Source organism: Callithrix jacchus, chromosome 10 (assembly GCF_049354715.1).
Source record: "Callithrix jacchus isolate 240 chromosome 10, calJac240_pri, whole genome shotgun sequence".
Taxonomy (NCBI): Eukaryota; Metazoa; Chordata; class Mammalia; order Primates; family Cebidae; genus Callithrix; species Callithrix jacchus.
The window spans coordinates 62,568,423-62,582,916 of record NC_133511.1 but is presented as its reverse complement, the minus strand read 5'-3'; the positions used below and the strand labels follow the sequence as shown (position 1 = coordinate 62,582,916).

At 46.8% G+C, this 14,494-nt stretch overlaps 1 protein-coding gene across 1 annotated transcript; it reads right to left on the bottom strand.

The window, feature by feature from the left end:
- Nucleotides 1–1,457: 1,457 nt before the first annotated feature.
- KCTD14 (potassium channel tetramerization domain containing 14) lies at nt 1,458–14,162 on the bottom strand. The gene is made up of 2 exons (XM_002754780.6): nt 14,054–14,162; nt 1,458–6,851 (listed from the first exon to the last, which is right to left on the bottom strand). The coding sequence occupies exons 1-2, from the start codon at nt 14,141–14,143 to the stop codon at nt 6,180–6,182; spliced, it is 762 nt and encodes a 253-aa protein (XP_002754826.1). The 5' UTR covers nt 14,144–14,162; the 3' UTR covers nt 1,458–6,179.
- Nucleotides 14,163–14,494: the final 332 nt, after the last annotated feature.

The following is a 14,494-nucleotide window of genomic DNA, read 5'->3' as shown; positions in this document are numbered from 1 at the left end:
TTAGCAATATCAGAGTCCTAAAATGTGCTGGATATTTTCAAATATATTACTTGATTTTACTCTCTGTATTCGTTTCCTGAGACTGCCAACCACAAACTTGGAAGTTTAAAACAGCAAACATTTATTCTCTCATAGTTCTGAAGGCTAGAATTCCAAAATTAAGTTATTGGCAGGACTGTCCTCTCTCTGGAGGCTCTAGGGGAGAATCTGTTCTTTGCCTCTTCCGGCTTCTGGCTGCTGCCACAGCACTCCTGAGCTTGTGGTCATTTTTATTTATTTATTGTATATTTTAATTTTTTGAGACAGGGTCTCACTCTGTCTCCCAGGCTGAATGCAGTGGTGTGATCATAGCTCACTGTAGCCTCAACATTCCAGACTGATGCAATCCTCCCACCTCAGCCTCCCGAGTAGCTGGGACTACAGGCATGCACCACCATGCCTGGCTATGTATTTATTAGCAGAGATGGGATCTCACTATGTTGCTCAGGCTGGTCTTGAATTCCTGGATGCAAGTGATCCTCGCCCTCAGTCTCTCAAAGTGTTGGTATACAGGTGTGGTCATATCACTCCTCATTTATATTGTCTTCTCTTCTGTGTGCCTCTTATAAGGATTTATAAGGAAAGATTTTTACTGTATTTAGGATCCATCCAGATAATCCAGGAGAATCTCCTTATCTTAAAATCTTTAACTTAATTACATCTGCAAAAATTATTTTTCCAAATAAGGTAACATCTATAGATTCTGGAAATTATGAGGTGGACATAGCATTTCGGGGACCACCATTCAACTCACTACACTCTCATAACCCTGTGGATGGAGATCAGCTTTCAAGAATCCCGCCCCCTAGAGTTTCTTTCTTAACACTGTAATTGATGAGCTGCCATTCAAAGTAAGGTCTTGGCCAGTTGCAGAGGCTCATGCCTGTAATCCCAGCACTTTGAGAGGCCAAGACAAGCAGATCACTTGAGGTCAGGAGTTCTAGACCAGCCCGGCCACCATGGTGAAACCCCATCTCTACTAAAAATACAAAAAAAAAAAAAAAAAAAAAAAAAGCCTGGTGCCGATAATCCCAGCTACTTGGGAGGCTAAGGCATGAGAATCGCTTGAACCCAGGATGTGAAGGTTACAGTGAACCGAGATTATGCCACTGCACTTCAGCCTGAGTGACAAAGCAAGACTCTGTTTCAAAAAAAACAAAGTAAGTTCTCTGATCGAATTCCAGTGCTCCTTCAATTATGCCACACTTTGTTGACATCGCCATAGAACAGTAATAATACAGACATATCTCATTTTATTGCATTTGCTTTATTGTGCTTCAGAGATATTGCATATTTTATAAATGAAAAGTTTGTAATAACCCTGTGTTGAGCAAGTCTACAGGTGCCATTGTTCCAGTAGCATGTGCTCCCTTGGAATCTCTGTGTCACATCTTGGTAATTTTCTCAATATTTCTAAATTTTTCATTATTATTATATCTGTGATCAGTGATCTTTGATGTCCCTATTTTTTTTTTTTTTTTTTTTTTTTTTTTTGAGACTGAGTTTTTCTCTTGTTACCCAGGCTGGAGTGCAATGGCGCAATCTCGGCTCACCGCAACCTCCGCCTCCTGGGTTCAGGCAATTCTCCTGCCTCAGCCTCCTGAGTAGCTGGGATTACAGGCACACACCACTATGCCCAGCTAATTTTTTGTATTTTTAGTAGAGACGGGGTTTCACCATGTTGACCAGGATGGTCTCAATCTCTTGACCTAGTGATCCACCTGCCTTGGCCTCCCAGAGTACTGGGATTACAGGCTTGAGCCACCGCGCCCAGCTGATGGCTATTCTAATTATTTGGGGGAACCACAAACCACATCCATACAAAACAGAAAACAGGATTAATAAATGTTGTGTGTGTTTGACTGTTCCACTGACTGGCAATGCCCTGTCTCCCTCTCTCTCTTCAAGCCTGCCTATTCCTTGAGATATACAGTACTGAAGTTCTCTGACACAAAATAATATTGAACAGTTCTCTGACACAAAATAATAAATTCTCTGACACAAAATAATATTGAACAGTTAATAACGCTATAATGGCCTGTAAGTGCTCAAATGAATGGAAAAGTCCCAGGCCAGGCATGATGACTCGAGCCTGTAATCTCAGTACTTTGGGAGGCTGAGACTGGAGGATTGCTTGAGCTCAGGAATTTTTACCAGCCTAGGCAACATGATACAAAAAGTAAAATTAGCTGGATATGATGGCACATGCCTGTGGGTCCCAGCTACTTGGGAGGTTGAGGTGAGAGGATCATTTGAACTTAAGAAGTTGAGGCTACAAGTGAGCTGAGATTGTGCCATTGCATTACAGCCTGGGCAACAAAGCGGACCCCAAACACCAAAAAAATAAATAAATAAAAATAAACAAAGGAAGAGTCCCACATCTCCCACTTTAAATGAAAAGTTGGAAATGATTGGCTGCATGCAGTGGCTCATGACTGTAATCTCAACATTTTGGGAGGCCAAGGTAGGAGGCCTCCTTGAGCCCAGGAGTTGGAGGCCAGCCCGAGAAACAAGGCAAGACCCTGTCTCTACAAAATTTTAAAAATTAGTTGGGTGTGACAGCACACACCTGTGGTCCCAACTACTCAGGAGATTGAGGTAGGACAATTGCTTGAGCCCAGGAAGTTGAAGCCGCAGTGAGTCATGATTGCACCACTGCACTCCAGCCTGGGCCACAGGGCAAGACCCTTTCTCAAAAAATAAAAAAAAAGAAAGAAAGGAAGAATCAATTGATGTGGCAAATTTCACTCTTGTTTTATTTTATGAAATTGCCACAGTCACTCCAACCTTCAGCAACCACCATCCTCATCAGTCAACAGCCATCAACATGGAGGAAAGACCCTCCACCAGCAAAAAGATTATGACTCAGTGAAGGTTCAGGTGATGGTTAGCATTTTTAGCAATAAGGTATTCTTAAATTAAGGTATATGCATTGTTTTTTTAGACATAATGCTACTGTGCACTTAATAGATTATAGTATAGGCTTGGTGTGATGGCTCATGCCTGTAATCCCAACACTTCATTTTGTTTTTTGAGACAGAGTTTCGCTGTTGTTACCCAGACTGGAGTGCAATGGCATGATCTCGGCTCACCGAAACCTCCGCCTTCTGGGTTCAAGCAATTCTTCCGCCTCAGCCTCCTGAGTAGCTGGGACTACAGGCATGCACCACCATGCCCAGCTAATTTTTGTATTTTTTGTAGAGACGGGGTTTCACCTTGTTGACCAGGATGGTCTCGATCTCTTGACCTTGTGATCCACCCGCCTTGGCCTCCCAAAGTGCTGGGATTATAAAGCATGAGCCACCGCGCCCTGCCAATCCCAACACTTTGGGAGGCCAAGTGGGGAGGACTGCTTGAGCCCAGGAGTTCAAGACCAGCCTGGGCATCATAGTGAGATCTTGTCTCCCTAAAAATAAAAAATTAGCTGGGCATGGTGGCTTGCCTCTGCAGTCCCAGCTACGGGGGGTACCAAGTGAGAAAATTATGAACCCGAAGCCACTGCACTCCAGCCTCAGTGACTATAGTGTAGTGTAAACATAACTTTTGTAGGCAATAGGAAAGCAAAAAACTCATGTGCCTTGTGATATTTGCTTTATTGTGATGGTCTAAAACTGAACCCACAGTATCTGTGAGGTATGCCTGTACTAATGTCCAATGTTGATGGAGCTTTTTCTATGTCCCAGGTGCTGCCACAAGTACTTTTTAATTTAATTAATTAATTAATTAATTTTTTTTTTTTAGACAGAGTTTTGCTCTTGTTACCCAGGCTGGAGTGCAATGGCGCGATCTTGGCTCACTGCAACCTCCGCCTCCTGGGTTCAGGTAATTCTCCTGCCTCAGCCTCCTGAGTAGCTGGGATTACAAGCATGTGCCACCATGCCCAGCTAATTTTTTTTTTGTATTTTTAGTAGAGACGGGGTTTCACCATGTTGACCAGATGGTCTCGATCTCTTGACCTCGTGATCCACCCGCCTTGGCCTCCCAAAGTGCTGGGATTACAGGAGTGAGCCACTGCACCCGGCTAATTTAATTTATTTATTGTTGAGACTGAGTCTCTATCTTTTGCCCAGGCTGGAGTACAGTGGCATGATCTCGTCTCACTGCATCCTCTACCTCCCATGTTCAAGCAATTCTCCTGCCTTAGCCTCCTGAGTAGCTGGTATTACATACCCAGCTAAATTTTTTTTGTTGTTTTTAGTAGAGATGGCATTTAGTGTGATTGATCCACCCACCTTGGCTTCCCAAAGTGCTGAGATTACAGGCACGAGGGCCTTTTTTTTTTTTTTTGAGACAGTGTCTCATTTTGTTGCCTTGGCTGGAGTACAGTGGTGTGATCACAGCTCACTGCAGCCTCAACCTCCTGGGCTGAAGTCATCCTCCCACCTCAGTCCCCTGAATAGCTGGCACTACAGGCCTGTACCACCATGCCTGACTAAATTTTTTTGTAGAGACAGGGTCTTATTATGTTGCCCAGGCAACATAATAATAATGAGTTTGAGCTCAAATAAGCTGAAGTGATCTGCCCACCTAGGTCTCCCAAAGCGCTGGGATTACTGGGATGAGCCAATGTGCCCAGCCAGGTCTTTTAAAAATATCTCCATGTATCTACTTCATATGCTCAATTTTTCCACTAGCTTCTTTAACACATACAATATGGTTATAACCATTGTTTTAAGTTTTTACCTACTATTTCTACTACCTCTGGTTTTGTTTATCATCTATTATCATAATTTCTGGATCAATTTCTACTGATCTCTCAGGCTGGAGACGGGGATGCACCATGTTGGCCAGGATGGTCTAGATCTCTTGACCTCGTGATCCGCCCACCTCGGCCTCCCAAAGTGCTGGGATTACAGGTGTGAGCCACCGTGCCTGGCCGAGACTTCCAAGTTTTGTTTTTTTTTAAGATGGGATTTCACCATGTTGGTCAGGCTGGTCTTGAACTCCCGACCTCAGGTGATCCGCCCGCGTTGGCCTCCAAAGTGCTTGGATTACAGGCGTGAGCCACCACGCCCGGCCTACGACTTCCAAGTTTTTATACTGGAAGTCCTGTATCCCAAGAAACCCTTTGGTCCCAAGAAAGAAACCCTATGTCCCAAGAAAGTCCCTGACAACCCACAATTGCTGATCAAGCTACTATGCAGGGAAGGGGCCCGTCTATATCAGACCTGGACTTGGAGAAGGATGAACATCTACATGTATCCTCCTTTAGAGGACAAGTTCTGCATTAGGCTGAGAAGCAGAACCAGAACTGAGACTCGCATGCAAGTGGTTTATTGATGGAGTGCCCTTAGGAGAAGGGGAGTGAGGCAAGCAGTGTAGGGCAGAGGAAAAAAACTAAGTAAGAATGTGCTCTCAGAAGACTGACTTCAGCTTGATTCCATGAGAAGCTCTGGAAAAGGAAGTTTCTTGATGTAAGAGGTCACCCTTTTGTACCTCCATATGAGAGGCAGCAATTCTTTTCTAGAGATGGTCTCAAAATTAGAGTACATCAAAATCACTTGGAGAGTTTGGTAAACCAGAATGCTGCGCCAATCCCCAGAGATTCTGATTCAACAGGTCTGAGAATTTGTGTTTCCAGCAAGTTCACAGGTAATGCTGATGCTGCACTTTGAAAACCTCCACTCTAGAGAAGAGGACAGCTGTGAGGTTTTAGTACCCACAGCATCTGGCAAAGGAGATCAGGAAAGCACCTACTACTACATGAAAGCACATTCCAGAGCTAGATGGATTGGACCACAAGCTGGGACTACGTAGACTACATCTTTAGGTCAGAACATTTAGATTCACGGTATCTTGTTTGTTTCTGTTGTCATCCCTTGTATGTTTCTGTTGTCATCTCTTGCCAAAGCATTGTTGAGACATTCTTACTTGGCCTTGTTATTGGACTTCAAGAGAAGGGTCTGGGAGGTACATGAGGCTTTAAAGAGGGAGCAGCTGCAAGTTGCTAGGCAAATATAGTGGCATCAGTTGCAATGGAGTGGAAAGTCCTTAAATGGAAAATGAATATTTAGAGGCAACACTCTAAACCAACCTTGGAAATTGCCTGATGTTTGTGAAAGTAAATGAAATGGGCTTTGATGGCAACTTTTAATTTCATAAGCCATGCCAGAACTCATGACAGTCTCTGCTCCTGAGGATCACCACCAGGTGAAGGTGAACGAATAAATGTTAAAATAGATTTTGGTGGTTTTGGCAGCATATACCAGGAAGAGGTCGTAGACCGCCTTGTACCCCTGGGCCTTTATGTCCATCGCCAGGCAGTACAGGAGGTCGCTGCTATCTAGGGCCGCCTTCCAGGGCCCAAACTTGACAACGGACTTCTCCTTATCCTGCAGAAAACGCAGGACCTCAGAATAATATGCATCCTGTTCCTCAGTTTCCACCAGGCACACAAGCACGCTGGACTTCCGCACTGTTATGGCCTCTGCGCGCGCCAGGCGCACCATGAGTTCCAGGCTCTCGCTGTAGCCTGGCACTTGCAGCAAAAACTGCTTCCGAGACACCTGCTCACCAAAAATCTCCGGCATGTCCTCCAGCAGCTTGACCAAAGGCCTGATTTCGTAGAACTGAGCCTCACGGTACACTTCAGGGATGTGCTGCGTGGGCACCTGCCCAATGCGCAGGTAGTCCAGGATGGGTCTGAAATAGGTGCCGGGACGGTCAATGAAGAAGCGGCCCTCCGCGTCTGTGCAGGCTTTGGCTGAGCTAGAAAACATCTCTGCCAATTTTGAGCCCGGGAACTTTCTCAGGGTACCCAGGGTGGTGGTGTAGAACTCACCCCCCACGTTGAGCTCCACAACGGTAGACATCTAGGGGAACAAAAGGCAGAGTAAACCACACACCATCTTGCCTGAGCTCATGATTCATTTTTATCCAAAGAATAACTGGATAAAAAACTTAGGGGAGCCATAATAATTGGCTTCAGCTAGTGAAAGGTTCACCTTACTGAAGACTGTTATATTTATGCTGTGTTGCTCCAGTGAATGGGCTTTTGGGCTTTTTTTTTTTTTTTTTGGATGGAGTCTCCCTCTGTCACCCAGGCTGGAGTGTAGTGGTGCAATCTCAGCTCACTGCAAATTTTGCCTCAGGTCAAGCAAATTTCCTGCCTCAGCCTCCCAAGTAGCTAGGACTACAGGCACGCACCATCATGCACAATTAATTTTTGTATTTTTAGTAGAAGCAAGGTTTCGCCATGTTTGCCAGACTGGTCTCGAACTCCTGACCTCAAGTGATCCACCCACTTCAGCCTTCCAAAGTGCTGGGATTATAGGTGTGAGCCACTGCACCTGGCCAAGGGTGGGCATTTTAAGGAGAAAAAAAAAGGGACTCTATTTGAAAAAAGAATACCCATTCAAGCCTTAGTTTTAGGTCATAGAATGTTATGGGTGGAGGCCATGCGCAGTGGCTCACACCTGTAATCCCAGCACTTTGGGAGGCTGGGTTGAGGCAGGCAGATCATCTGAGGTAAGGAGTTCGAGAAGAGCCTGGCCAACTTGGTGAAACCCCATCTCCACTAAAAATACAAAAATTACGGCCAGGCGCGGTGGCTCAAGCCCGTAATCCCAGCACTTTGGGAGGCCGAGGTAGGTGGATCACGAGGTCAAGAGATCGAGACCATCCTGGTCAACATGGTGAAACCCCATCTCTACTAAAAATACAAAAACTTAGCTGGGCATGGTGGCGTGTGCCTGTAATCCCAGCTACTCAGGAGGCTGAGGCAGGAGAATTGCCTGAACCCAGGAGGCGGAGGTTGCGGTGAGCTGAGATCGTGCCATTGCACTCCAGCCTGGGTAACAAAAGCAAAACTCTGTCTCAAAAAAAGAAAAAAATAATACAAAAATTAGCTGGGTGTGATGGCGCGGCCTGTAATCCCAGCTACTCAGGAGGCTGAGGCAGGAGAATCGCCTGAACCTGGGAGGCAGAGTCTGCAGTGAGGCAAGATCACACCACTGCACTCCAGCCTGGGTGACAGAGTGAGACTCCATCTCAAAAAACCAACAATAACAACAACAATAATAACAAAAGAATGTTATGGGAAGAGGCTGCCATGGAAGGAAGTTTCAGCAATAATACTTCCAAAGTCTGTCGCCTTTGGCAAGCCTTTTTGCCTCTCAAGGCCTCAATTTCCTTATCTATAAAATGGGGATATTGGCCGAGTATGGTGGCTCATGCCTGTAATCCCAACACTTTGGGAGGCCGAGGCGGGAGGATCACTTGTGGCCAGGAGTTGGAGACCAGCCTGGGCAACATAGCAAAACCCCATCTCTATTTCTTTTTTAAATTTTTGAGATGAGGTTTCACTATATTGGTCAGGCTGGTCTCGAACTCCTGACCTCAGGTGATCTGCCCACCTCAGCCTCCCAAAAGGCTGGGATTACAGGTGTGAGCCAATAAGCCCAGCTTCAATTATTTTTAAAATAGGTTTAAAGAAAAAAAAATTTTTTTAAGTAAAGGCCAGGCACGATGCCTCACGCTTATAATCCCAACACTGCTGGGAGGCCGAGGTGGGTGGATCACTTGAGACCAGGTGTTTGAAAGCAGCTTGGCCAACATGGTGAAACCCCATCTCTACTATAAATACAAAAATTAAGGCCGGGCGCGGTGGCTCAAGCCTGTAATCCCAGCACTTTGGGAGGCCGAGACGGGTGGATCACGAGGTCAAGAGATCGAGACCATTCTGGTCAACATGGTGAAACCCCGTCTCTATTAAAAATACAAAAAAATAGCTGGGCACGGTGGCGCGTGCCTGTAATCCCAGCTACTCGTGAGGGTGAGGCAGGAGAATTGCCTGAACCCAGGAGGCGGAGGTTGCGGTGAGCCGAGATCGCGCCATTGCACTCCAGGCTGGGTAACAAGAGCGAAACTCCGTCTCAAAAAACAAACAAACAAACAAACAAACAAACAAACAAACAAACAAACAAATAAATAAATAAATAAATAAGCCAGGCATGGTGGCACGAGCCGGTAGACCCAGCTTTTCAGCAGGCAGAGGCAGGAGAATTGATTGAACCCAGGAGGTGGAAGTTACAATGAGCCAAGATCGTGCCACTGAACTCCAGCATGGGAAACAGAATGAGAGTCCAACTTAAAAAAAAAAAAACAACAGAAGTAAAATGGGGACATGAAGTTTTATGAGGTCAACATGCTCAACTCTGATCTAAGATTTAATGAAAGGCAGGGGTGAGGAAGGAGGGACACTTCCAATATTTCAGAAAGACTAAAGAAACCATATGTGTGTTCATTCAGAAAGCATTTCTTGGGTATTTACTATGTATCCACATCCTGTGTTGTGAGTTGGAAACAAAAATTCTTATTTCATATAGATCAGAAGTTCTGATTAACAGTTGGCATGCCCTTGATTGATTTTAAAATGAAAGTTTTTCTTTTCTTTCTTTTTTTTTTGAGACAGAGTCTCATTCTGTCGCCCAGGCTAGAATGCAGTGACACGATATTGGCTCACTACAACCTAAGCCTCCCAGGCTCAAGCAATTCTTGTGCCTCAGCCTCTCAAATAGCTGAGATTACAGATGTGCACCACCACACTTGGCTAATTTTTATATTTTCAGTAGAGACAGGGTTTCACCATGTTGACCAGGCTGGTCTTGAACTCCTGACCTCAAGTCTTCTGCCCACCTCAGCCTCCCAAAGTGTTGGGATTACATGTGTGAACCACAGTGCCTGGCCAGAAAATGGATTTTTTTTTTTTTTAAAGATGGGGTCTCATTCTGTTGTTGCCCAGGCTGGGGGTGCAGTGGTATGATCATAACTCACTGCAGCCTTGAACTTGGGCTCAAGCCATCCTCCTGCCTCAGCCTCCCAAGTAGATGGGGCTATAGGACATTCAACACTGCATCTGGCTACTTAAAAAAAAATTTTTTTTTAGAGATGGGTCTTACTGTGTGGCCCAGGCTGCTCTTGAACTCCTGGCTTCAAGACTTCCTCCTGCCTCAGCCTCTCAAGCAGGTGGGATTACAGGTGCAAGCCACCATGCCCAGCAAAAATGGAATTTGTTTGATGAATGTTTTTCATCAAATATTGGCCCATGGGACTTAAATAATAACAGGAATATTTTTGGTAGCAAAAGGCCAGTAACTCTACATAGTATGGGTGTAAAACTGCTTCATAAGGCCGGGCGCGGTGGCTCATGCCTATAATCCCAGCACTTTGGGAGGCCGAGGCAGGTGAATCACAAGGTCAAGATATCGAGACCATCCTGGTCAACAAGATGAAAACCCATCTCTACTAAAAATACAAAAATTAGCTGGGCACGGTGGCGCATGCCTGTAGTCCCAGCTACTCAGGAGGCTGAGGCAGGAGAATTGCTTGAACCCAGGAGGTGGTGAGCTGAGATTGCACTCCAGCCTGGGTAACAAGAGCAAAACTTCATCTCAGAAAAACTGCTTCATAAACTGTGAAGTGCAGTGCAAATGCAAGTTAAGTTTGGCTGTTCCACAGAACTTTTAGAGGCCACCTCTGTGCCAGACCCTGGGCTAAGCACTAAGGATGTCGGTGATATTTGCCTGGAGATACTCACAGGTTGGTGGGAAGAGGGATATGGAAACAGATAGTCTAGTAACTCTGTGTAGGGCTTTAAATGCATTATCTAATTTAATCCTTACAACACTTCCATGAAGAGTATATTAAATCTCCATTTTGCAGAAGAAGAAACTAAGGCTTAAAGAGATGAAGAAAGTTGCCTGAGACTGGCTATTAAGTGATGATGTCAGAATTTGAACTCAGGTCCAGTTTACTCCAAGATTCAGCTCTTAGCCATTACATAAATTAACTTCAGTCTTCCAGTACCTTCACTTTTATTCCCTTAGTGACTCATTCATTCAACAAAATGTATGTTGGGCCTATTATATGCAAACCTTGTGCCAGGCAGAACAGAATTCAGTCCCTGACTTCAAGGAGCTCACAGGAGAGAGAGGGAAACAGACGGCTTAAGCAGGTAGGTGCTGAGAGGGAAGATTCAAAGATAGGAGGGGTCAGGTCTTTTTGTGGATGTGTGTTGGAGGCTGTCAGAGAAGGTTCCCTAAGGAATGTGACAGCGGCTGCTGTGGAATAGATGCGTGGTGTTAGAGGGAAGGCTGGATTTCCAACATGAAGATTTTACCACAAGGACAGGGATGGGGACAGGGCTCAGGAATGTCCCTCAGTCTGATTTAGGTGTGTCCTCATTCTCAACCGGTCTGTGGGCTCTCCTTCTAAGATTAAAGTACTGGAGTTAAGAGAGCCAAAGGCAACCAAACTGCTAGATAAATCTGATTACCATGGCAACAGTTCCCCCAGGGGACAGTTCTGCTGACTGGAAGAGGGACAGCAGAGGAGAGGATGCATCTTGACAGCAGCCAAACAAAAGAGCTGAGAAAAATAAGCCCAGAACCTCCTTTCTTCCATACCTCAAGGTCCCTTGGCAGGGCTGTTTGGTTAACCCTGGGGTCATCTCTGTAAAGCAGGCAGTTAAATGTGAAGTTGCAGACTTTAACCCTTGAATCAAGCAATACGTTCTCTTTACTCCTACACCACTGAAAGCTCCCAGGTCTTCCTAACATCCCCATATTACAGGCAAGGAAAACTCAGAGAGAAGTCACACAGCCAGGATGTGATGAAGTTGGAGCTGGGATGAGACCTCTATTAGCATGACTCCAATACAGTACGAGAGCCTCACCCCATCCTTCCCAACATCCTGCCCCACTACTGCCAGTACATACATATATGCCCGGGGCCCTCCGCTTTTCTTCTCTGGGCCTAAGCTTAGTCATCTGTCGAACAGGGAGACAAAATGGACCAAGAGAACTCTAAGGTCCCCCAGCTCTGAAAGTCTAACAGAACCAATCATGTCAAATGTTCTTTCTGAAGCTAATTTCCAGATGCTTCAAAAAATAGGCAGGGTACAGTGGCTCATGCCTGTAATTCCAGCACTTTGGGAGGCTGAGGCAGGAGGATCACTTGAGGCCAGGAGTTCAAGACCTGCCTGGCCAATATGGCAAAACCCCATCTCTCCTAAAAGTACAACAAATTAGCTAAACCGTGGTAGCACGTGCCTGTAATCCCAGCTACTCAGGAGGCTGAGGCAGGAGAATCATTTGAACTCAGAAGACAGAAGTTGCAGTGAGCCGAGATGGTGCCACTGCACTCCAGCATGGGTGACACAGGGAAACCATGTCTCAAAAAAAAAAAAAAAAGCTTCCTGAGCTGACATCTTCAGCACCATGTCTTTATTAAACAAGATCTCAGCCCTGTTCCTGGGCTTCTTTTTGTTTTTTTGTTGTGTTGTTGTTTTAAGACAGGGTCTCACTCTGTTGCCCACGTATGTGCACAGGGCCCTTCACTTTCCTTCTCTGGGAAGTGCAGTGGTGTAATCTTCACTCACTGCAACCTCCACCTCCCAGGCTCAAGCATTCTCCTGCCTCAGCCTCCAGAGTAGCTGGGACTACAGGTGTGTGCCACCACATCCAGCTAATTTCTGTATTTTTTACAGAGACAGGGTTTTGCCATGTTGGCCAGGCTTGTCTCAAACTCCTGAGCTAGGTGATCCACCTGCTTCTGCCTCCCAAAGTGCTGGGACTACAGGCATGAGCTACCACGCCTGGCTGAGAGTACCTTTTCTGAAGTACACTCCCTCCATTAAACACTTGAGTAACTTTTCACTCCCTTCCAGATAAACTCCAGACTCCATAACAAGGTTTGGAGGTCCTTTGCAACTGGGCTGCTGCTTCACCCCTCACAATTAGCTACCAGAAGCATCTGCTGCTCCCTACCCCTCCAATCCAGAGCAGGCCAGGCCCCCTCACCTCCAGAGACTCACTCACTTGCCAACCACACTCCTTTCACTGACCCCACTCATCCTTCAAATGAATTCCTCTGGGAGTCCTTCTGGATAGGTTGTCTCATTATGATCCCAGAAGGTCCTACATTACTGTACTTTCACTGGCCTGGCTGTTCTTCCCTTGTAATTCCCTGTTCAGGACTGTGAGGTTCCTGGCCAAGTGCTGTGTTTCACGCCTGTAATCCCAGCATTTTGGGAGGCTGAGGTAGGGAGATTGCCTGAGCCTACAAGTTTGAGACCAGCCTGGCGTCTCCACCAGCCATTCAAGACCAGCCTGGGTCTCACCAACATCGCAAGATTTTAACAAACGAACGAACAAAAAGGCTATAAGGCTCCCAACGGAGGGGACTATCCTCTGATTTACAGGAGCACCTAGTATTCTGTTCAAGGCCAATCTTGCCCTACCTGGTATCACATACAGTGTGCTACACTTCCCCAGTAATTCATTCAGGCACTTATTGAGCACCTAGGGCGGTCCTGGCACTAGGCATGTGGCTTTGTCAATAGCCAACAACAATGACGTGATAGTGTCCCTATTAGAGAGAGCCACACTGCCCTGCTGCTGAATCTGCTTTCCCTTCCTCCAGGTCTTCAGGATGGCTCTCAGTCCAGGAGAGAATCTGACCGTTCTGCTCTCAGAGGGCACCCAGTCTTCCAGCCTTTTTTCCCCATCCTCCTTCCCCACTCCCCTCACCCAAGCCTGGGGAGCAGGCAGGCAAGCAGGGGATTCAGAACCCAGTCAGAGGGCAGGGGTAGGCTGGAGATATTGGGCCTGCAGGTGAGGGAAAGATCCTCTGGCCAAGCTGGTTGGATGGGTTTCTCCCACCGGGAGCAAGGGAGAGGGAGGGACAGAGGAGGAGCCGTGGACTAGGACAAGCTAGGGGAAGAGAGAGGAGACACCTGGAAAGGAAATAAACACCCAGTGTGGAGGGAGGAAGCAAAAGGGCAAAGAGAAGAGGCTAGACAGAGCCAAACCAGGAACGGACACGAGGCGCGAAAGGAGAGCGATCAGAGCAAGAGGGGCAGCAAAGAGAGAAGAGAGGGCCCAGCCGGAGGTGAAGGGAGACAGCGGCCAGAAGCAGGGGGCTCGGGCTGCTGGGAGGGACGGGCGGGAGAAACTGGAAGAGAGGGGAGAGGCCGAGGGTAGAGGCGCGGGGACGCAGCTGGCTTCGCACTTACCGTCGGCCGCCCGGGCCGGGGCGACTGGGGCAGAGGGGTCTGGCTCGTCATCCTGCCCTCTGGCCGCTCCACTGCGCAGCCCCGCCACATGCAGATCACTTGGGCCAGCGGAAGTGCTCCTGGCTCCCGCCCCTAGGTAAAGACAGCGAGGCTCTAGGCGGGACAGGGCTTGGCCAGGCGTGGTTTGCAGTAAGACCAGGGCAAGTACGAAAGGAAATGAACAGTCTGTCTATTCCGGGCTTCTAAAAGTTGTTAGGCCCGGAGGAAGGCTGACTCTGGAGACCGAGAAATGGAGCAGACCCCTCAATGACTTGACCTTTTGATATAGATTTTCTTTCTTTTCTTTCCTCCCACCTCAGCCTTCCAAAGTGGTGGGATTACAGGCCTGAGCCAGCCATCTTGCCTCTTTCTTATTTTCTTTTTCGGCTCCGATCACATGGC

Excerpts from the sequence above, each read along its gene's own strand:
- KCTD14 (XM_002754780.6), bottom strand. The coding sequence starts at position 14,143 with ATGTGGCGGGGCTGCGCAGTGGAGCGGCCAGAGGGCAGGATGACGAGC. Across the intron at positions 6,852-14,053 it reads CCCGGCCCGGGCGGCCGACG|ATGTCTACCGTTGTGGAGCT; the intron begins GTAAGTGCGAAG and ends TTGTTCCCCTAG.